At 45.9% G+C, this 22657-nt stretch overlaps 1 protein-coding gene across 11 annotated transcripts in view; it reads left to right on the top strand.

Moving 5' to 3' along the window:
* The first annotated feature begins 2842 nt into the window (after positions 1 to 2842).
* SCN3B (sodium voltage-gated channel beta subunit 3) overlaps positions 2843 to 22657 on the top strand; it is a 28547-nt gene continuing 8732 nt past the window's right edge. For 3 of the 11 annotated variants that reach the window (XM_086339729.1, XM_086339726.1, XM_086339722.1), the window contains exons 1-4: positions 2843 to 4292; positions 5484 to 5662; positions 14120 to 14283; positions 17430 to 17655. In XM_086339729.1, the coding sequence (XP_086195855.1) occupies positions 5608 to 5662; positions 14120 to 14283; positions 17430 to 17655 (445 nt within the window). In that variant the 5' untranslated portion in view covers positions 2843 to 4292; positions 5484 to 5607. Of the gene's footprint in view, positions 4293 to 4797; positions 5663 to 14119; positions 14284 to 17429; positions 17656 to 17855; positions 18249 to 22657 lie in introns of those variants that run through there. The other 8 variants (XM_086339728.1, XM_086339723.1, XM_086339721.1 and 5 more) reach the window with 4 other exon arrangements.

The raw sequence follows: 22657 nt of genomic DNA, 5'->3' as shown, positions 1-22657 counted from the left end.
TGGCTCTGATTTCCACATCTTGACTCTAAGTTCAGGTATATGTAGATCTCAAAATGCTTCCCTTGGCGTCTCTGGGTCAAGAAGGCTCCCACGGTGATTCCACACCAGTTCTTTTGTCCCCAGTTCCCCAGTCCCTCCCCACCCCCTCAGTTCAGTTTAGTTCAGTCGCTCAGTCATGTCCAACTCTTTGCGACCCCATGAATCTCAGCACACCAGGCCTCCCTGTCCATCACCAACTCCCAGAGCTTACCCAAACTCATGTCCATCAAGTTGGCGATGCCATCCAGCCATCTCATCATCTGTCATCCCCTTCTCTTCCTGCCCCCAATCCCTCCCAGCATTAGGGTCTCCTGTTTTATCAAGATTTATGTGCATATATGTGTGTGTGTGTGTGTGTGTGTGTGTGCATATCTCTTAAGATCTCAGGACTTCCCTGGTGGTCCAGCGATTAACACTTCACCTTTCCAGGGCAGGGGACCCAGGTTCGATTCCTGGTCAGGAAACTAGATCCCACATGCTACAAATAAAGATCCCACATGCGGCAACAAAGATCCTGTGTGCTGCAACTAAAATATAATAAATATTAAAAAAATAATAATTTTTTTAATTTAAAAAATCTCATAATTTATCTTTACTCACAGGATCACCACCACTACTGTTATTAACTCTTCCCCCATAATCTTAGTGAAATGGGTTTCTTTCCTCAGGAGGACTAACTTCTCCATGCATATCTCAGATGTCATTTTTCTTTCCCCTATCAGAATTATTCCTTCCCTCCATCTCAAAATCTCTGAGAACCTCAGGCTCGATCCACCCCACTCCACCTCCCCAATCTCTGAGCACAGTTAGCTGAAGACCCCTCTATGGAGGAGTGTCTCCCAAGTCTATTAATAGAGATTCTCTCTTCCCTTGCCTAGTGTGACACTGTATCTTTCTGCACCTTCTCCCATTCCTTTGACTATTTATCTGTTCCCTCTATTGAGTATGGCTTCTGCTCTTCACTCTTTTTGCACTATCCTCTCATTCCTCCATCCACTTATTCATTCATTCATTCAGGATTCCCAGAATATCCTCCTGGTACCAATCTAGGCATAGGGATCCCACAGCAAAAAGGACAAACAAGGTTGGTTTCATAGAATTTTGAGTTGAAAACAGAAAATAAGCAAGTACATAAATTTAAAATAAGATAAATTTGGAGAGTGAGAGAAGATGGGAGGAATAAGGAACAGGGTCATGAGAGTAGAGTAGCTTCAGGTGGAGGTGATGGGTAGGAAGCCAATTTAGACAGTGTGTCCAGGGAGTGTTACTCAAGAAGTCATCTGAGGCAAGCGTGGCATGATAAGAAACCAGCTACAGGATGAAGAGCATTCTGGGTAGAGGGGACAGCTCATGCAAAGGCTCTATTATGGGAAAGAGCTTGATAAGTTTGAGGTACATATTTAAAAAGTCAAGTGTAACTGGAACACTGTGGACAAGACAGGGAATGGTAGACCTGAGTGTGAAGAGACAGGCAGAGTTCAGGGCAGGGCTTGCTAGACCATGGAGAGGAGTCTGGGTTTTAATTATTTTATTATCCAGTGAAATGCAACTAAAGGGCTTCAAGCACGAAATGTGCATGGTCTCACAGGATACAAAGAGTGCTCTGGCTTCTGTCTGCTCTGGCTTCACCTTCAACTATAAGGGGAAGATAATCATCAAGTTGGAAAAAGGTAAAAATAAAGAAATAAATAAACAATACCACCACCAACAAAAAATAAAAACAGCAAAAAGGGATTGAAGCCAAAATGGCAGAAAGGAGGAAGGGATAACTTATTTTAAATGAATTAAAAACTCTTAGAACAAAGCCAGATGTACCTTAGGGAACTAAAGGTACTGGTGAAAGTGACTGAGGTCTACTGCCAAAAATCAAAGGAAATGTCGGAAGACTGAAAAAACCAAATGCTCCTGTTTTCACTAGAGGGGACAAAGGGGAAGTGGCTTGTGCAAACTAGAGGCAAGCACATTCTTCTTAAAATCTCATGTAAAATTTTCAAGGTGACTATTTAAAATGAGGTTGGAAAATATTTTAAAAAGAACATTGTGATAATTAGGAATCAGCACAAACATGAGACAAAATTATGTAAAATTAAGCCAGTTCGTGCTACAGTGGTGGTGATGGTTGTAGTGTAGTGGTTGATAGGATTATCAGACTGAAAACATTTCAATCACTCTATGTATTTGGGTGAGACTTTCAATAAAATCATTGAATCTCAAAGATGGTTGGAAAAAAGTTTTTTAATATTTGTTTATTTGGCTCCACTGGGTCTTAGTTGTGGCATGTGGGATCTTAGTTCCCTGATGAGGGCTCAAACCCAGGCGCCCTGTATTGGGAGGATGGAGTCTTAACCACTGGACCACCAGGGAAGTCTCTGATTGGCACTTCATCAACAATCCATACCAAAGTTCTAACTTATAGAAGATTTTTTTTCTACAACATCCCAGTAACGCTTTGCATAACAACTGCCTGAACATAACAAAAGGTAATTCATTTCACTCTGGAATGGTTTGAAATATATTGTTGAAAATCTGTTTTTATGTAAATGTAAACCTCTCTTATCTGGATCATTATAAGTCTAATTCCTCTCACATATACCCTTTGTTTTATTGATTGATTGATTAATTTTTTGCCTGAACCTCAAGGCACGTGGGATCTTAGTTCCCTGACTATCACTGAGATGGAACCCATGCCCCCTGCAGTGGAAGCACAGAGTCTTCACCAGACCTCCAGGGAAGTCCCATATACCTTTGTTTTAAAATTTCAGAACGTGTTATGATACAAATATGGAAAATTTGGAAATATGTTTGAGTATTTATTTGCGATTGAGCTATAATCACAATACCAAATATAATCACAATACCAATATAATACCAAAGAAGCCTAATTAGTCAAACTAGAATAAGGTCTCTCAAATCATGCCAAAGAACTCTTTTTTGTTTTTTCCCTATCCATTAAAAAAGTCTATATTTGGATCAAGTGATTGTCAAGCCTAAAGATGAGACAAAGCTAAAGAAAAGAGATGTTGGATAATTAGATCTGGATTCAATACAAGTATTAATAGCATGGGATAATAAACTAATAAATTTTAATAGCAATAAATACAGAAATTTTTTTTCCCCTAAGATACCCTGTATAACTCCAAGATAACTCTGCAACAGCTTTCCTGAAAAACACTTATGAGAATTTAATTGACCATAGCTCTTTATAAGTGAGATATAGCTGTAAATATAATTGGACAGACACACCATCTAAAGCAAATGTGGCCATCATTCTCCTGGATTTACACTGCCCAGACCTCACAGAAAACAACAGTTCCTCTTCTGAATGTCACTTTGAGAATCATACCAACAAACTAAAAATCCTCCTGAGACAGCGACAAGGTAATTAAGGGCTGGAAACCAACCAGAAAATACACTGAAAGAACCGTATAAAGCTTAACCCCAAACAAAAGAGTCTGGGGTGGAGTGTGGGGAAGCTTAACTCTCTATTTAAGAAAACAGTTTGTGGACCACTTAATGGAGTTTGGGGAGGAAGGAAGAGTGTACAGAATTCAATAGAATATAAAGAAGAACTTTCTTAAACATTCAAAGGAACCAACTTGCGAAGTAGTAAGCTTTGGCCACTGACAAAGGCCAAATTTGTTCATCAGAAATGTCCCTGAGGCATACAAGAATTAGAAAGGAAGTTGAATTAAGTCGACTTTAACTTCTCATCCAAGTCTAACACACTGATTCAGGGCAGATCTTCAAAGCAACATAGAGTTTATGGCCCGGTGGCTCCCTGCCCAGGAAGAAGGACACTGTTGCTCTGTGATATGTTCGGAGGGAGAATTTCCTGCATGTGGTTCACTTACAGTCAGCTGTTACCCTGCCATTCTGTTTTGGAATATCAATGTCAAGCTTCCCCTTTTGGAAAGGGAGCAGTAGGGAATGAGAAGGGGGGGTGGGGGTGGGGTGGACGGTTCTTGGATTAACCTTTCACTCGGTTCCAAGCATTCCTAATCTATTATGTCAATTGAGTTTATAACTAAATTTGAAGGTTCAGGTTTCCCTTCCAGAGATGGGGCGGGGCATTGAAACAGCTGCTAGGACTAGGGTAAGGCTAATAGTTGGAAGACGCCAAACCCCAATCTATCTGCTTTTAAACTGGGGAGGGGGGAGTGATTAGAGCGAGAGGGAGTTGCCCCACCCCCAACAGCACTGTTGAACCGACATCTGGATCACCTCACTGGGTGAGGAGGCGAACATGGGAACAGGTGCGCCTCACTCTTACCCCATTTCTAAGCAGCGATTATTTTGCTGGGTTAAGTGTGTCCGGAACCAACTGATCAAGGCTAGACAAAGAACACACCGGGAGAGAAGGAGGGGATGGGGTCGCGAGAGAGCAGCCAAGGGCCATGTACATTTCAGATGACGTCACTGATCATTGCCTGCGAGAGATTTGGCCCTCCTCTTCCCGGAGCTAGAGGCTAGCACGTCTGTGCAGGAAGCCGGAGTGGGGTTGCCTGGCGGGTGTGAATGGGTGGGAGGAGGCGTGCCCCTGCTGGGGAGACATGTGGAGATGCGAAAGGGAAACCTGGAGACAGCCGGCGAGCAGAGAAATCGCGGGGGCTGAGGTGTTTGCGCAGCTCCGAGCTCCGCCCCCGCGCTCGGCAGCCGTGATCTGCCCTGGGAGGGGCACGCCTGTTTGGGGGTGGGGAGTGTTGCACGAGGGGGTGGGTCCGTGGTGGCAGTGAGGGTGGAGAGCCGCCTGCGCATGTCAAGGCTGACTGAGCACACACGGTCTAGGGGGCCTTGGAGAAGGGCAGCTGGTCACCTGCCACCCAGGGTCGGGGCCCTTGCACGATCTTGTGGGCGAGCTCCCGGGAAGGGGTCCATCCCCCTTCCCTGCCGCCCCACCTCTGAGATCGCCGGCCAAACAGAAGGTTTCACCTTCTTCCTGGCCGCTCCGGATCTCCCCGGGGAGCCTCGGCGGGTGTGGACGGTACCGAGGTGGAACGAATTTTGTAGCTCAGACGGCAGCTCCGTGTTGGTTTCGGGTATATGGGCACGCCCAGTTGGAGAAGCCGCCAGGGCGGATGAAGCCGGCGCTCCCGGGTCTGGGTGGATCCTGGTTGGAGCGTATCTGTTCGTAAGGAGGTGAGAGGTGGATTAACATGGACCCCTTCGACAGCCCAGCCGCCTAGAGCCTGCCGGCTGCTCGGTTCCGAGCCAAGCTTTCCGCGACGCGCAAACAGGAGACTGGAAGTTCCGGGGTGGGCGGGGAAGGCACTGTCCGTGGTGCTGATCCGGATCCCAGCAACGGGCTCTGGGGAGAGCGCCCCGAGCTGCCGATCCGCTCTTTTGAACTGGGGCGGCCCGCTAGGGTGGCTTGGAGCTGAAACCCTCGCTTGGCTCCAAAACCCCGAAGAGCCTCCCCAGTCACCGGCGCTTGGCCTTTATTTCAGTCAGAAAGTCGCCTCCTTGGACCAGTTCGTCCCAGAGGGTTTCCTCGAAAGTCTCTGAAAGGGAGCGGTTGTTGACCCAGGGAATCTCTGTTTAGCCCCGAAAGCCACCCGCTGAAAAAAAAAGATGCCTGCCTTCAACAGATTGTTTCCTCTGGCTTCCCTTCTGCTCATCTTGTGGGGTAAGTACCAGCACCCTGCCATGCGAGATACAGATAACAGTAATAATGTTAACAATAATAACACACTGATATCGTTGGTGACAACAAGGAGCCCTGGTTGGCTTCCCTCTGTACATGTCTGCCAGACATGGGATCCAGAAGGATTCCATGAGAGCTAGGATTTTGAGATTGTCAAAAGGCCTCCCTATTCCTCTGATGCTTTATTCCCGAACCTCCCTTGGTGGTTTTCCCACCCTTCCTCCCGTTTCCTGCTAATTACAAAGTATTTTTTTCCCCTTTCCTGTTGCTGAAAGAGAATGCTGTCACGTTCATTATTAAAAAAAAAAAAAAAAAAATATATATATATATATATATTGGTTGCAGTTGCATTTCATTTCTCAATGAGTTCTTCAAATTAATTTTTATACATTAAAAATCTGGATGTGTGCATTTTGGGAGTGAAAATACTTTAGTTGTTGATCCTACTGTTTAATTTTAATAAAATTGGCTTCAGCCATTTGCAGTAATATATTAGATGAATAGGCACCTGGGAATTGCATCTTTTTTCTTTTTCATGAACATGGGGAACTAAGGTGCTTTGGTGTTTGGGGAGCTGGATTTTTTTGCCTTCAAAGATAAATAGGTTCTTGTTTATCTATTGTGAAGCAGTGAGGTGACCTTCTCTCTCCAAATAAGGGATTCCTATACTTGGAACAGTGGTCTTAGAGATGGGCTTGAAGTGGGATGCCTGCTGTGTATGGCAGAAGTTAATGAATCTACATGATAATGTCTGGATGTTCGGCTGAGAGAATGCTTAACTGTATTGATGTATATCCCTCAGCGTCTGAATGTGTGTGCTAGTTTGTGTTGGAGCATGTTAGCATGAGCATCTGAATGGATTGATGAGGATGTAGTAGTGTGTGTATGTGTGTGCCTGTAGTTGTGTGTAGTTGTGTAGTTATGGGCATTCAGTCTTGGTCAAATATACGTGCTCTCCAGTTGATATCCTTGCCATCATCTTAGCTACCTTCCTCCATGCTAAAAATCAATAGCCAGGATAATTAGATGTGAGCATGCCCACCTACCTTACTGAAACTAGGTATGTGGGATCATGCTCTATGATTGGCATGGAACTCATTCTGCTAGTGCAGTGGCAGATATGCTGATGGGAATTGCCTCTTTACCTTATTATCTCTTTATTAAGCCTCCAGGACTAACTCTGGCTGCCAGTGTTATCTGGATTTTGCATGTGACCAGAAGCAGAGCCAAGCTTCCTGTTGAACAAAATGCTTGATGAGACAGGCTGTGAAGGACAAAGAGGGAGAGTAAGGCCAGTCCCAAGGGCAGACTCACCGCCATCCATTCCCAGTAGAGTAGACCAGATCTGAACATGAAGCAGACATAATAGGTTGCCAATGATCTCACCTGTCTTGAAGACTAAAGGCTGAGATTTCCTCAGGGGAGGTGAAGACTAGGGACATGAGGCTTAGGAGAGGTTCTTCGGGCTGCGTAAGAAAGAACATGAGTAAAGCAATGACAGGTGAAGTTGTAGAGGAACTTGGGTGATATTCTACAAAGCCTTTCTTCCCAAACCCTAATTTAAGTTTTTAATGTCTGGATTCTAGTGGAGGGGAGAGTATGCTATAGTCTAGGACATTTTGACTAGGACTTACAAAGCCTGGATCAGAGTCTTAGCTCTGCCACTAGCTTTTCATGTCATAACTTGAGAATATTTGGTTCCTCATATATGTGTATTTGGAAATATGTAAGTCTGGAAGTTGGGGCAGATATCTAACATCCTTTTTAGCTGCACAGTTGAATGGTAGGGAAATAACTTACAGAATATTGCTAAAATGCCAAAGTGCCCATCTTCCTCTCCACCCCTCAATCCCCCTGCCCCCCCCAAAAAAAAAATCTGTGGAAGAAGTATATGTGTTACACCTATCCTTGTCCATCCTCAGCTTCTGAACATGGTTCACCAAGTTAAGAAGCTACATAAGGCCATTCTCACACCAGTCAGAATGGCCATCAAAAAATAATCTACAAACAACAAATGCTGGAGAGAATATGGAGAAAAGAGAACCCTCTTGCACTGTTGGTGGGAATGTAGATTGTTACAGCCACTATGGAGAACAGTATGTGTGTGTGTTAGTCACTCAGTTGTATCTGACTCTTTGCAACCCCATGGACTGTAGCCCGCCAGGCTCCTCTGTCCATGGGATTTTCCAGGCAAGAATACTGGAGTGGGTTGCCATTTCCTTCTCCAAGAACAGTATGGAGATTCCTTAAAAAACTAGGAATAAAACTACCATATGATCCAACAATCCCTCTAATGGGCATATACCCTGGGAAAACTGTACTTGAAAAAGAAGGATGTACCCCAGTGCTCATAGCAGTGCTGTTTCCAATAGCTAGGACATGGAAGCAACCTAAATGTACATCGACAGATGAATGGGTAAAGGATATATGGTACATATATACAGTGGAATATTACTCAGCCATAAAAAGAACACATTTGAGTCAGTTCCAGTGAAGTGGATGAACCTTGAATCTTGAACAGAGTGAAATAAGTCAGAAAGAGAAAAACAAATATCGTATATTAATGCATATATATGGAATCTAGAAAAAATGGCATTGATGAACCTATTTTCAGGGAAGGAATGGAGACTCAGATATAGAGAAAGGACTTGTGGACACAGTAGGGGAAGGAGAGGGTGAGACTAATGCAGAAAGTAGCATCAACCTATATACATTGCCATGTGTAAAATAGATAGCTGGTGAGAAGTTACTATGTAGCACAGGGAACCTAGTCTGGCAGTCTGTGATGACCTGGAAGGATGGGATGGGGGAAGGGAGTGAGGCTAGGGAGGGAGGGCATGTATGTATAATCATGGCTGATTTGCATTGTTGTACGGCAGGAACCAAAACAACACTGTAAAGCAATTTCCCCCCAATTAAAAATAAATTTAAAAAAATAAATTAATTTTAAAAAGGCACACACACCTAAAAAGAGAAAGAGATAGTTCAGGAAACTTTGCCATTAAGTGTTAGAGAGAAGGCCTCACTTCACAAATGCGATCTCATTGTATTTGCATGTAATTCCAGTATTGGAAAACACTTAGCTTAGATGCATTCACCCTTCCCAAACTGATTGGTCACATGATGCAAATGTGAATGGAATTTTTCCATTCTTTTATTTTCTGCATGAATTCGGCAAAATTCCACATTTCCTTCATTAAAGTAAATAGTAGTAATAATAATAAATCCACACTTGCCTAGTGCTTCACAGTTTACAAAGCAGTTTTCAAATGAAGATTTGGTCCCCATAGCAATCCAGTGGTGTTAGTCAGGGAAAGTAGTGTCGTTTCCAGTTTAGAGATAAGAAAATAAGTGCAGGGAAGGAGAAAGGACTTGTAGAGAACTCTTATCTCGTGAGTTTGGTCTTCTAGTGCTTGTTGTAGCTCTTATGGTCACACCTGCTGCTCTCTGTACAGGATTGCAAGGTGGGCATCTGTCCTTTCATTTCTCTTTGGAGCCACCCTTCCACTCCTCTCCCAAGCCTAGGGCCTTACTCATCACCTCCTAGTATCTTCTCAGCTCTTCCTCTCCAGGTCTACTCTCCCAGATGTCTGTTGTGCTGGGGAATGTTTTCCTCTTTCCCCCCAGCAACCCATTTTGCATCCCATTCTCTCAAGGCTTTGCTAAGTGACTGGCTAGATCTGATAGACCAAGTCATTTCAGGGTGTTAATATCTACAAATAATGTCATTTATTACCTCTTTCTGGAAAGTTTTACTTTCTAATCAAAGCCTTTATTTTCTTAATACAAAGGAAAGCAGTGTAGAGCAAAGTCAAGAGGGGCAATATAACCAGATAACCAAAGAAGAGAAAGATTAGAGGAGTTGGTTACATATACATTACTATCCACTGCTTAATATAGATAGATTAATGCTATTCCTTAGTTAAATATAATCATAACCAATCTATTCTTCCTTCTCATGTTTCCACATTATTACTATGGAAACAGAAGAGGAGACCAAAGGTCAAATGATTTGGCCAAGATTATTCCAGGAGTTTCTTATTTATAGTCAGCAGGGTGGGTTGAATGTCTACCATACATACAGTCTTTTCTAGAATCTAGAGGATTTCATGAAAAGAGAGGAAGTAGTATACTGGAGACTCACAGGATGGAAAAATAGACTTTACCTCTGGATGGAAGGAGTTGTTGTTCAGTCAGTAAGTTGTGTCCAACTCTAACCACATAAACTGCAGCACGCCAGACTTCCTTGTCCTTCACTATCTCCCAGAATGTGCATTGAGTCGATAATGCCATCCAACCATCTCATCCTCTGTCACCCTCTTCCCCTCTTGCCCTCAATCTTTCCCAGCATCAGGGTCTTTTCCAAGAAGCAAGTCATATTGCAAAGGGAAAGCGAATAAGGATGAGTGGATTTTGTGGCCATTTTTCAATGTCTTATCTGGGACCTCATGAATTTAATTGACCTCATGAGCAGGGTTCTTTCTTAGGACTTCAGACTGGACTTTGGCAAAGAGAAGGTGGTCAGTGGGGCTTACTCTCTGATGATTGCATTACTCAGGGGCATCTCATAACAAAGAGAGGCTTCTATACCCTGCTGACCATCCTGACTACATATATTCTGCTTTCCCCCCTTTTACTCTAAATGAACCAACTGTGTTTATAGTTAAGGCCAACTCATCCTCATGTTCACTGGAGTACATCACCTCACACCTATTCAAGGATGTTAGTCCAGCACACGACATTTGCAAGCCCAGCAGCTCTATTGCTATCTTCATCCAAGCAGAATCACTGAACCATCTCTCAGTCTGATCCATGTACCAGCCTTTTAAGTGTTCTGTTTGCGTCCACCCTGTGCTTCCTCACCTCTTCAGTTTATTCTCAACAGAGCAGTCAGATCATGTCGTGCCGTTCTTCCACTCAGAACCCTGCAGTGCTCCCGTGTCATTCAAAGCAGAAGCCAAAGTCCTAGTCATGGTCTACAAGGGCAGCCATGATCCGGTCCTGGTTTATTTCTTCTACCTTGTCTCCTTCTATTCTCACTTTGTTCCCTGTACTTTATTATTATTTTTAAAAATATCTTGGGACTTCCCTGGTGGTATGGTGGATAGGAATCCACCTGCCCCCATTGCGGGTAACACAAGTTCGATCCCTGGTCTGGGAGGATCCCACGTGCCTCAGAGCAACTAGGCCCATGGACCACAACTACTGAGCCCAGCCTGTGCTTCACAAGAAGAGAAACCACCGCAATGAGAAGCCCAAACACCACAACGAAGAGTAGACCCTGCTCACCACAGCTAGGGAAAGACCACACGCAGCAACGAAGACCCAGCACAACCCCCAAAAAATCTTATTTATTTTTGGCTGTATCCAGTCTTAGTTGCAGCACAAACCTGAGGCATGTGGGATGTTAGTTGTTGGACCAGGGATTGAACCTGTATTCCTGGCACTGGAAAGCAGATTCTTAATCACTAGCCCCCAGGGAAGTTCCTGTTCCCTGTGGTTTATTGTACTCTTTGCTTCTGCCAGCACACTCCCATCCTAGGACTCTCGAGTTGCTTTCTCCTCCGTACGCTTTCACATAGATAATTCATATAGCTTGTTCCCTCCTTTCTTTCATTTGGTGCCTGCTCCGTGTCATCTTCTCAGTGAGGCTGTCTCTAATGATCCTTTGTACAGAACATGTTTGTAGAAATCATCCCATAGAGTTTTCATGACAAATTTATTCGATATTATTTCCAGAATTTTGTTGATGAATAAACTGAGTCTCATAGAGATTAAACCGTCTATCAAACTGGGATTTCCATAGCAGTCTAGTGGTCAGGACTTGGTGCTTTCACTGTGGTCCATCTCTGGTTGGGGAACTAAGATCCCACAAGCCATTCGGTGCAGCCAAAAAAGCAAAAACAGTCCACCAAACCCAAGCCTTCAGTTGCCCAGTGCCATCTTCCTCCTGCCTGTATAAGTGTAACTGTACATTACTTGGAACATTTTCCTATTTTGCTCTGAAGTCATCTTCATTGAACTAATTCATCTTTACCACATCTCATTAAATATACATGTGCCTCAAGACTCCCTGCTACATGGGGTTTTCAATGCATAGTCTCTACACCTCTATCCACTCACAAACTTTTGCATAGACCATGCTTTCTTAAAAAAAAGAAAAACAGAAGAAAACAGGCCTATCCTCAAGACTTCAAATGTATCACATTCTGAAAATGTTTCTGATCAGTTCTCTCTGGATAAGGACCCTCCCCCCGTTAAAGTGATGAGCCATATGCAGAAATGTGTGAAATGAATTTGAAATGAGATGAATTTAAGCAAATTCCAGGAGATAGTGAAGGACAGGGGAGCCTGGAGTGCTGCAGTCCATGGGGTTGCAGTCAGACACGACTGAGCAACTGAGCAACAACAAATGTGCAAAAGCAGGGGAGCCTCTTGCAGGCTGCCCACTAGAGCAGTCCCAGCTTGCTCAGAGTTTTAAAACCAAACCAATGAAATTTATTTTATCTCAATATGCTAAACTGTATCATAGTGCCTCTAGTTTTTAAACACTATGTCTAAAAATTTAATTTGTTCCCTTCTAAGTCCAATATTTCATTTTTCACTCTTAATTAGTTGGTCAATCTCATTTTAAGCTCTGAATACAGCTTTCCTCTACTTTTAGGAAGAACTAAGACAGACTGAAGGAAAGACTGGCCACTCACAGTGGACCAAGTTTTTAAATGACAGTGTGTATTGTTTCATTTTTAGGGGCTCTGTTTTTATCATGAATGAGAAGGTGGCCTCAGGAGTGGTTAGAAGTCCTAATATAAGAATCCCAGATGCTCCTCTCACTTTTGAACCTTCTGTGTAAGAAGGTTCTTACGAAAAAATTTTTTGCATTTGTTAACAGCTTCAGCACCAAAAAAAAAAAAATGTTTTTAATTGAGCAAGCCTTACTTTCATGTAGCTTTTGGAGCTGGTCAGAATCTATTTTCTCTTCCACAGAAATCTATTTTCTCTTCCTTCAAATATTTGAAGACAGATGTGTCAATGTCCAAGCTAAGCAGCCCCGGCCACCCTGCTTTGTTCTTACCAGACTTTGCTCCAGACCCTCTCCATCTTGCCTTCCCCTACAAACTTCCTTTTGTACATTGTGACACCGGAACTGATCCTCATAGTCCAGATTTGTTCTGAGCAGCACAGAGGAACTGTTCCTTCTCTGTTCTACAGCTACATCTGTTAACACAGCCCACATTTGCACTTGCTTTGTTGGCAGCCACATCCCACTTTTGATTCATTCTGAATTTTCAGTCTGATGTACTTACCCTCTTTAATGAGCCACAAGTCTCTAGGGGGCAGGAACTATAAGTCCAGACCTCCGAGTGGCATGCAAGGTGCCCTCCGATCTGACACCCCTCCCAATGTTTTTCATTTCTGCCACTCTGCATTTATTCTTCTACTTTGTTTTGTATGTTTTTTGATATAGAAATAACTTACATTTTAAAATTCTCTCCCTTTAAGAAATTTGAACATGTTTCTTACTACTCTCCTCTAATTTTATGCATGTCTTTTTTCATGTAATTCTTTTCTATATTTTTGTGTGTGGTGTGAGATTTTGTTGTTGTTTGCTTTTTTATTGGAGTGTAATTGCTTTACAATGTCGTGTTAGTTTCCCCCTCCCGATTCTTAACTGTGTCTCTCCTCTTCTGCATGAAGCATCGCCCCAGTCCCACGGTCAGCTCACGTTGTCCTCCTTGCTGCTCTGCCCTCCACTATGCCTCAGAATTACCTACATCTCCCATAAAACACAGATATGCTTACATCTCTCCACGGCTTTGAAACATATGCCCCCCTCCTTGTGCAGTACATATAGAGGTCCCCACAACATGGGTCCGATCTCCCTTTCTGGCCTCAAGTCTCACCATCCTTGTCTTCCTCTCTCCCAGCTCAGCCAGGAATAACTGCCCCTCCTCTGGGAACAGAGCACATTACTAGTATGTCAGTCACCGCAGTCTGGTTTCATGACACTTAGGAGTGTGCGTTCCCTGCTAGACTATAAACGCCTTTGGGGCGTGGTGAGTGTTTTGTGCAACTTTGAATCTCAGCATCAGGCCTGTCACAGGGTAGATTTCAGTGGATGCTGGTTCAGTGAAGGGGTGCATGCAGTCAATGGGTGGATGCAGAGGTACCCTGTTTGCACCTAGATGCTGAGTCTTTGAGGGCAGGGTCAGATATGTGCTGCTCGCAGCTCACTGTTTCCCGTGAGCCTCTCGGTCAACGCCAGCTCATCCCTGCCGGTCGGGAGAGTGGGTACTTGGGGAGATACTTACACGGGCATGCTATTTTCCTGTGTGTCTCATGGTTCTTCCTTCTCTGTCTCTCCTCCCTCCCTTCTTGCTCTCCCTTCCCTCTGCCCAACACCTCCTGGCCCCTCCCTGTCTCCTGGCCTCTCTCTAGTCGGCGTCTGCTTCCCCGTGTGTGTGGAAGTGCCCTCGGAGACCGAGGCAGTTCAGGGCAACCCCATGAAGCTGCGCTGCATCTCCTGCATGAAGAGGGAGGAGGTGGAGGCCACCACGGTGGTGGAATGGTTCTACAGGCCCGAGGGCGGTAAAGATTTCCTTGTATGTCTGACTGCTGACTCTGGTCTTTGCTGGCCTCTGCCATTTTGCACCTGGCTCCCGACAGTCTGGGGGAATGACGATCTGACAAACACTGGCTCCTTCTCTCCAAAGAGAGACAGCTCCTCTGCAGATAACTGACAGCTTCAGTGTAGCCCAGCCTCTGCGAAAGGGAGGGCGCCCGGCCAGCTCCGAGCACTCCTGGTTATAAACAGAATAAGGGGGGGGAAGACATAAATAGTATTTAGAGCCCACTGTGCGTCAGTCACCCCACTAGGCAGGTGTTTTCATTTAATCTCTGGACCATCCTACTGGATGGATTAAATTAGTAGAAAAACTGAAGGACTTCCCTGGTGGTCTAGTGGTTAAGAATCCACCTGCCAATCCCTGGTCTGGGAAAACCCCACATGCTGCGGGGCAACTCAGCCCGTGTACCACATCTACTGAAGCCCCCGAGCCCTAGAGCCTGTGCTCTAGAACAAGAGAAGCCACTGCAGTGAGAAGCCTGCCCTCCTCACAGAAGAGAAGCCCCCACATGACGGAACTAGAGAAAGCCCCTGTGCAGCAACGAAGACCCAGCACAGCCAAAAACAATACATTTATTTTAAAAATTAAAATAACGCTGTTATTAAATGGAATGACATGGGTTTAACCCATTTAAGTCTCACCGTCTCTTCATCTCACCCCTGAAGTAAGAATGTCGGGGTGACCAAAGCTGATGGTCAACTAGTACATGTACCTCAGTGGGTAAAGTGTTTGAGCCATCCTGTAGTCGTTACTTGTGCTAAACCTCCCTAGTGGCTTCACCACCATCCTTCCCACGAGGAATCTCTGACCTCCTTGTGGTCTGGGAACTGAGGGATCAGCCATGACCAATGTTAGTCTGATTGGTTGGTGCCAGTGCCAAAATGGCGGTTATATAATCTGAGTACCAACTTGGGGATGACAGTTATTCACACTTTCATTCTCTCTGGGGCCAGGCTGCATGGGATTGGTTCTTGACTCCACAGCTTATTAACTTGTGTCCTTGGACAAATTGCTTAACCTCTCTGTACCTCACTTTCCTCATCTCTAAAATGGGGATATAAACTATAGCTACTTCATAGACTTGTTACCAGGACTCTTGAGCTATAATTTTTATTTATTTCATTTTTGGCTGTATCATGTGGCATGTGGGATCTTAATTCCCTGAAAGTGAAAGTTGCTCTATTGTGTCCAACTCTGTAACCCCATGGACTATACGTCCATTGAATTCTCCAGGCTAGATTACTAGAGTGCGTAGCTTTTCCCTTCTGCAGGGGATCTTCCCAACCCAGGGATTGAGCCCAGGTCTCCTGCATTGCAGGCGGATTCTTTATCAGCTGAGCCACAAGGGAAGCCCCTTAATTCCCTGACCAGAGGTCAAAATCATGCCCAGTGCAGTGAAAGCGCTGAGTCTTAACTACTGAACCACCAAGGAAGTCCCATGAGCTATAATTTTTAACATGTTTAAAATAGTTCTGATATAGGAAACACTATATAAGTGTTTGATTAAGAACACACACAAGCACACACACACATGTGCGTGCTCAGTCCAACTCTTTGGGATCCTATGTACTGTAGCCCGACAGGCTCCCCCATCCATGGGATTCTCCAGGCAAGAATCCTGGAGTGGGTTGTCATTTCCGCCTCCAGGGATCTTTCCAATCCAGGGATTGAACCCACGTCTCATGTGTCTCCTGCATTGGCTGGTGGATTCTTACTGCTGAGCCACCCAGAAAGCCCAATACACATGCACACATATACCCAAAAGGGGCAACTAATCGAAGTTTAGTTAGTAAAGAGAGCTTAGATATGAAACAGGTTGTCTGAGAGCAGATACAAAGCCCTTTTTACTGTACTGCCTCATCTTCCTGGAGGCAAGTTTTTTCTCCACAAAGACCTAATGGAGACAACATTAGGATGAAATTGAATTTTGCTTGCTTTTGTCTCTAGCTCTCCTAAAGCTGGGCTCATTTCTAATTCTAGGCTGGACATGTCATTCTGAAGTGGCTTTGCTCCAATCAGGTGCCAGGCCTGGGACAGTAGCCTTCCCAGTCCCCAGCTCAGGGCTGACCTTGACCAAGGCTAGTGTCCAGGACCTAGTGTTGCAGGAGCCTGGACATCTTAATGAGGTGGAGAGGTCCCCATGAAGCCTCAGGCCTGGTTATATGCCAGCCACCTGCTCTGCTTCCAGGCCTGCCCAAAGTAAAAAGATGGCTCAGATGGAGGAAAAGAAGCTTTAACAGTTGTGCTGGAAATACAGAGTAATGGTAATAGAAATTTTTGCGAAGATGCAAACATTCCATATTCATGCTGTCCAACTCAGTAGCCACCAGGTACAGGTGTCACTGAACATTTGACACGGGGCTGGTGCAACTGAAAAAACAGAATTTTACATTTTATTTAATTCCTAGTAATTTGAATTTTAATGTAAGTAGCCACGTGTGGCCAATAGAGATTAGATGAACTGCACAGCTGTAGAGGGGAAAAAAATAGGTATGTCAGAAGGTGAAAGTGTCAGAGAAAAGAAACATAGAGATCAGCTCTAACTCCACCCAGAGTGGAAGAGCTGATGCACGCACATCACTGGCATCTCTCTGCTCATCTGGGCCACTCGAGCAGCCTGGGTCCCCTTCTTGTGGCCTGGCCACGACTGCCCATGTCCCCTCAGTGGTGATCAACTCTAAGAGTCACATTTGGAGGCCGGAGCTCTCAGATCCTTCATGACAAATGAAGCTGCCTCTCTGCCTCCATCTCTCGCTGGCGGCCCCCACGGCACAGCTTTCTCTCTTGTTCTTTTTTTCCATATCCTTCCAGTCCTTCCTTTCTCTCAGCCTCCGGTATGTGACACTCATCTTCCTCTGTTCTCTTTCTTTCCACCCCCTTTTCCTGCCTACCCCATCCTTCCACGTCCACGTGCCCTGACCCCCCTGTGCCTTTGCCCGCCCTGCCTTGGCTCTCTTCCTTGCCCCGCTCTGAGCCTCCACCCCACTCCCACATTTTGGGAGCTGCTGGTAACATCACCCCCTCCCCCCTGTCCATGCACCATCTAGTCCTCTTCTCTGCCCTGTCCTCACCCCTCCCCTGTCTTCTCTCATGGCCCTCCCCCACTGTTTCTCCACGTACAGATCTACGAGTATCGGAACGGCCACCAGGAGGTGGAGAGCCCCTTCCAGGGGCGCCTGCAGTGGAACGGGAGCAAAGACTTGCAGGACGTGTCCATCACTGTGCTCAACGTCACCCTGAACGACTCCGGCCTCTACACCTGCAACGTCTCCCGGGAGTTTGAGTTCGAAGCACATCGCCCCTTCGTGAAGACCACCCGGCTGATCCCCCTCCGTGTTACCGAGGAGGGTAAGGCTGGGGCCCAGGCTCTCTCAGGGGAGGAAAGACAGTGGGTCTCCACACAAATGAGCCCCTTGAAGAATGCAAACTCCCATGTATTTGGAGTGGTGAGATCTAAAATTGCCACCGCTGGCTTGTCTTCCTGGAGTGGCCAGCTTCCGGCAAGCTGCCTGAGAGCTTGCCTCTCTCTGTGCCTTTCCTCAAAGCAGAAAGGCTTGGGATGATAACGCAGGAATCTTTACCTGGTCCGTGGCCTTGCACCTTCAGAGAAAAAGGACAGCCTTTGCGAAGCCTGAAACTGCCAAGTCAGCTCCGTCTTCTCTGGCCTGTGTTGAATCTCTGATTCCATGGGCTCAGAGAAATCTCCTGCGGTTCCCTAGAGGTCATCTACCTTCCTGTCTGTGATCCATACGGACCTCTAAACCGGTGGTGCTCAAACTTCAGCCAGCCTCAGATTTCCCTGCAAGACTTCTTAAACCCAACCTTTCTGATTCCATACACAGAGCCTGAGAATTTATGTGACTAATAAATTGTCAGGAGATACTGATGCTGCCGGGGACCACGCTTTGAGAACCAGTGCTCCAGACCAAAGTCTGACAGTCTTTGTCATCTGTCTCCCTCCACAGTAATCATATGAGCAGCCCCTCCTCCGTGCATGGCGTCTCTCCTTACATAACTTCATGCTCAGCTGGGAGAAGGGGAAAGATGTTTAGCTCTCTAGTCTTTACATTTTTTCAGATTTCCCCCAGGTGGTTTCTTGTTAGGCTTGGAAGTCCTTTCATCATTCGAACTCAAATGTTTGTTGCGATTAAGTCCAGAATCGTGAAGGTGAACTTAGAACTGTTTTTGTTCTGCTTTTAATAGACTCGTGTTTGGGGCACCATGGCTCCTCACCCCTTGCAAATTTTCCTTCAGGTGTCAGAAAAGTGGTATATGCATTTCCCTCTCTGTTTTCTCACCCAGGCAAAATGATGATGCCATTGTACCTAGCTCTTCCTAGACCGTCCATTTCCAGCACGTTCTCAGCACTTTGGCTGCCCCAAGATGCAGGACGGTGAACACAGACAAAAGCTGTGAGGCAGGAGAGGTGGGAGAGGTCACATTAAAGCCAGGCTCTTCCTATAAAAGGATGCCAGGAATCCTGACTTCCAGGCCACAAACGTATCATGTTATGGTGATAAAGTTCATGACGCAAGAGAGTGAACAGCAAGAGAGAGCCATGTCATGATTTAGTCATGATTTAGACTAGACTAAAACGGAAGGTAGGTCAATCCTGATGGTGCACAGGGATGCTCAGGGCACTTGGCTCAGACTTGGTGAACCACTTGCCCTCTGCAAGCCCATCTCTTCTGTGTGCATGGAAGGGCTTGGGCTGAGACCTCCCTAAGGGATCCTCTTCTGTTTACACACTTGTGCTCCCTGGGGGAAGGGAGCCTGGCGCCCTCTGCTGTTCACCATCGGGACTGTCGGCTGGTGACTGCCAGACGCTCGGAGGCTGCCTCTGTCTCTACCTCGTGCTCTCAAAGGTTTTGCCTCCAGAGTGGTGCAGCCAGTGGAAAGTGTGGCGAAGTGGAGCCTGTCTGCCTGCCAGGCACCAGAGCCATCTTTGAGTAGGAACAGAGGGAGAGTAAATTTGTTTTCAGAGCCACCGAGCCCCTCAGGCTCTCTTAGGGCTGGAAGGAAGCTTGGCTCTCTTTCAATCTAGGGGTTCTAACCAAAGAACAAGCATTGAAATCCCCCAGGGGGCTTTCCTTCGGTGTGAGTGGCTCTGCACCATTCCTGCAGTGTGAGTTCAGCTGGTCGGGGTGCCGTCTGGTGAATGTGAGTTGGAATGACTCCCCTGGTGATTGGAGGGTGCAGCTCTGGTCCCCCATCCTGTGGCTGGGGGAGAGAGCTCTGAAGAGGAGGGCTTGCCCGCACATGAAGCACCTTAGCGCCAGAAGCAGGACTGTAGTCCAGGTCTTTGCCTCTATTTGCTCTATTTCCACTACGTATTTTCCCCACAGCACCATCCCACTCTCTGCCCCTTTGCTTTCTTCCCCAACCCCTGCAACCCCTTGGCAGCCCCCTCCAGCCCACCCCCAGATATTCACTGCTCTCATGCTGCCCCCCTCCACCATGACACATCCCCATGTCTGCTCCACCCCCGTGGTCCCAGACCCTCTCCCTTCTCTCTGCTCAAGCTGGACCAGCTCTAAGACAGAAATTTTTTTCTTCCCCTAAAGGCTAATGAAGGTACTAAGGACAGCTTCCTACAGTACAACTGCTGGCTACTGCATTCAAAAAAATTATTTTTTTTTACACAGACTCAGAGGCCGCACAAAATGTGGGACCTTAGTTTCCTGACCTGGATCCAAACCTGTGTCCTTTGCCTTAGAAGGCAGATTCTTCACCACTGGACCACCAGGGAAGGCCCTGATTTCTGCACTTAAACAGAGATAGGGGACTTCCCTGGTGGTCCTGTCGTGAAGAATCTGCTTGCTAATGCAGGGGACACAGGTTCCACCCTTGGACTGGGAAGATGTCATATGCCGAGGAGCAACTAAGCCTGTGCACCAACAATTACCGAGCCCACGCTCTAGAACCCTTGAGCTGCAACTACTGAGGCCGAGTGCTTCAACTCTTGAAGCCTGTGCACCCTAGAGCCCATGCTATGCAAGAGAAACCATCACAACAAGAAGCCTGTGCAATGCAACCGAAGAGTAGCCCTCAGTTCAGTTCAGTTCAGTCGCTCAGTCATGTCTGACTCTTTGAGACCCCATGGACTGCAGCACACCAGGCTTCCCTGTCCATCACCAACTCCCAGAGCTTAGTCATACTCATGTCCATCGAGTCAGTGATGCCATCCAACCATCTCATCCTCTGTTGTCCCCTTCTCCTCCCGCCTTCAATCTTTCCCAGCATCAGGGTCTTTTCTAATGAGTCAGTTCTTCGCATCAGGTGGCCAGAGTGTTGGAGTTTCAGCTTCAGCATCAGTCCTTCCAATGAATATTCAGGACTGATTTTCTTTAGGACTGACTGGTTTGATCTTCTTGCACTCCAAGGGACTCTCAAGAGTCTTCTCCAATACCACAGTTCAAAAGCATCAATTCTTCAGCGCTCAGCTTTCTTTATAGTCCAATTCTCACATCCATACATGACCACTGGAAAAACCATAGCTTTGACTAGACAGACCTTTGTTGGCAAAGTAATGTCTCTGGTTTTTAATATGCTGTCTAGGTTGGTCATAACTTTTCTTCCAAGGAGCAAGCATCTTTTAATTTCATGGCTGCAGTCACCATCTGTAGTGATTTTGGGGACCCCCAAAACAAAGTCTCTCACTGCTTCCATTGTTTCCCCATCTATTTGCCATGAAGCGATGGGACCAGATGCCATGATCTTAGTTTTCTGAATGTTGAGTTTTAAGCCAACTTTTTCACTCTCCTCTTTCACTTTCATCAAGAGTAGCCCTCGCTTGCCACAACTAGAGAAAGCCCATTTGCATCAAGGAAGACCCAGCACAGCCAAGAAAGAGAGAGAGAGAGAGAGAGAGATGGTGTGCTTTAAGTTGAGCACATTGCAAATCAGGCTGTAGCCAGCCCGTGAGAGGACATTTAATGTGTATGGCATTCTCCTGTGCCTCCAGCTCCAGTTAGAAAATCTGGGTGCTCCTGTAACACTTGGACTCCTTCTCTGAGCTGAAGGTCATGGCTGTGGCTATGCTGTGCTTTTAATGAGCTAAGCCTTGGGGATGACTTGGGTCCTATGAATAACCAAGGACTGTGAATCTAATTTGCTGCCAAAAGGTAGCAAAGGGAAATCTGAGTGCAGCCTTCCTTCCCACTAGGAAGGAATACATATCAGGACATTTGGCATGTATCATATTTTATTTATTTTTTAATTAAAACAATTTTTTGGCTGTGGCTCACGATTGTGGGATCTTAGTTCCCTGATCAGGGATTGAATGCCAGGCTATGGCATTGAAAAGGCTGAACCCTAACCATTGGACCACCAGGGAATCCCCAATCATGTTTTAATTGTCATTTTTTGGGTTAGGAAACATGGAAGATCAATATTTATTTATATTCTTTCATTCAACAGATACTTATTGAATAATTCAAGTATTCCAGGATTAGACAACAGGATGATCATTCAGAAATAAATATATTCTTAAAAAGCACCCAGTCAGTACAGAAGAGTGATAAAGACATCACAAAACAACTTGGGAAGTGTTATAATGGATGGAAAAGTGCCTGGAGAAGGACATGAGTGATAATTCTGCATGAGAAGTTGAGGAAGGCTTACAGAGGTGGGGGCTTCTGTGGAGCGTAGAGGAATCTGTGGGAGATTGAAAAACAGGAGACAATGTTGGCACAGAGGTAGCAGTGGGGTGTGAGATACAATCTAGGAAGAGGAAGAAGAAATGTTCACAGATTCCAGAAGACCACAGTGTGTATGAGTAGAGAGGTTTTTCTGGCCAAGAGAATGGAAGTGAGGCAAGGAAGGCTTCACAGTGAGTGGCCTTGAGAGCCTGTTGAGCATTAATCGAGTCAGATCTCTGTCCTGAGGGAGATGTAGAACACTGAAGACTTCTCAGCAGGGATACAGCAGAATCAGATCCGTGTTCTGAGGACTTCTGTGGTGGTCCAGTGGCTAAGACTCCATACTTCCAATGCAGGGGGTCCAGGGTCTGATCCCTAGTCAGGGAACAAGATCCCACATGCTGTAATGAAGACTGAAGAGCTCACGTGTTGCAACTAAGACCCATCTGCTGCTGCTGCTGCTGCTAAGTCGCTTCAGTCGTGTCCAACTCTGTGCGACCCTAGAGACGGCAGCCCGCCAGGCTCCCCCGTCCCTGGGATTCCCCAGGCAAGAACACTGGAGTGGGTTGCCATTTCCTTCTCCAATGCATGAAAGTGAAAAGTGAAAGTGAAGTCGCTCAGTCGTGTTCAACTCCTAGCGACCCCATGGACTGCAGCCCACCAGGCTCCTCCGTCCATGGGATTTTCCAGGCGAGAGTACTGGAGTGGGG

Source organism: Bos grunniens, chromosome 15, assembly GCF_055505025.1.
Source record: "Bos grunniens cultivar Pamir isolate PY7600 chromosome 15, Bosgru_T2T1.0, whole genome shotgun sequence".
In the NCBI taxonomy this organism is placed as follows: Eukaryota; Metazoa; Chordata; class Mammalia; order Artiodactyla; family Bovidae; genus Bos; species Bos grunniens.
Note: the sequence above shows the minus strand (reverse complement) of the source record. Positions and strands in the feature narration are given on the sequence as shown.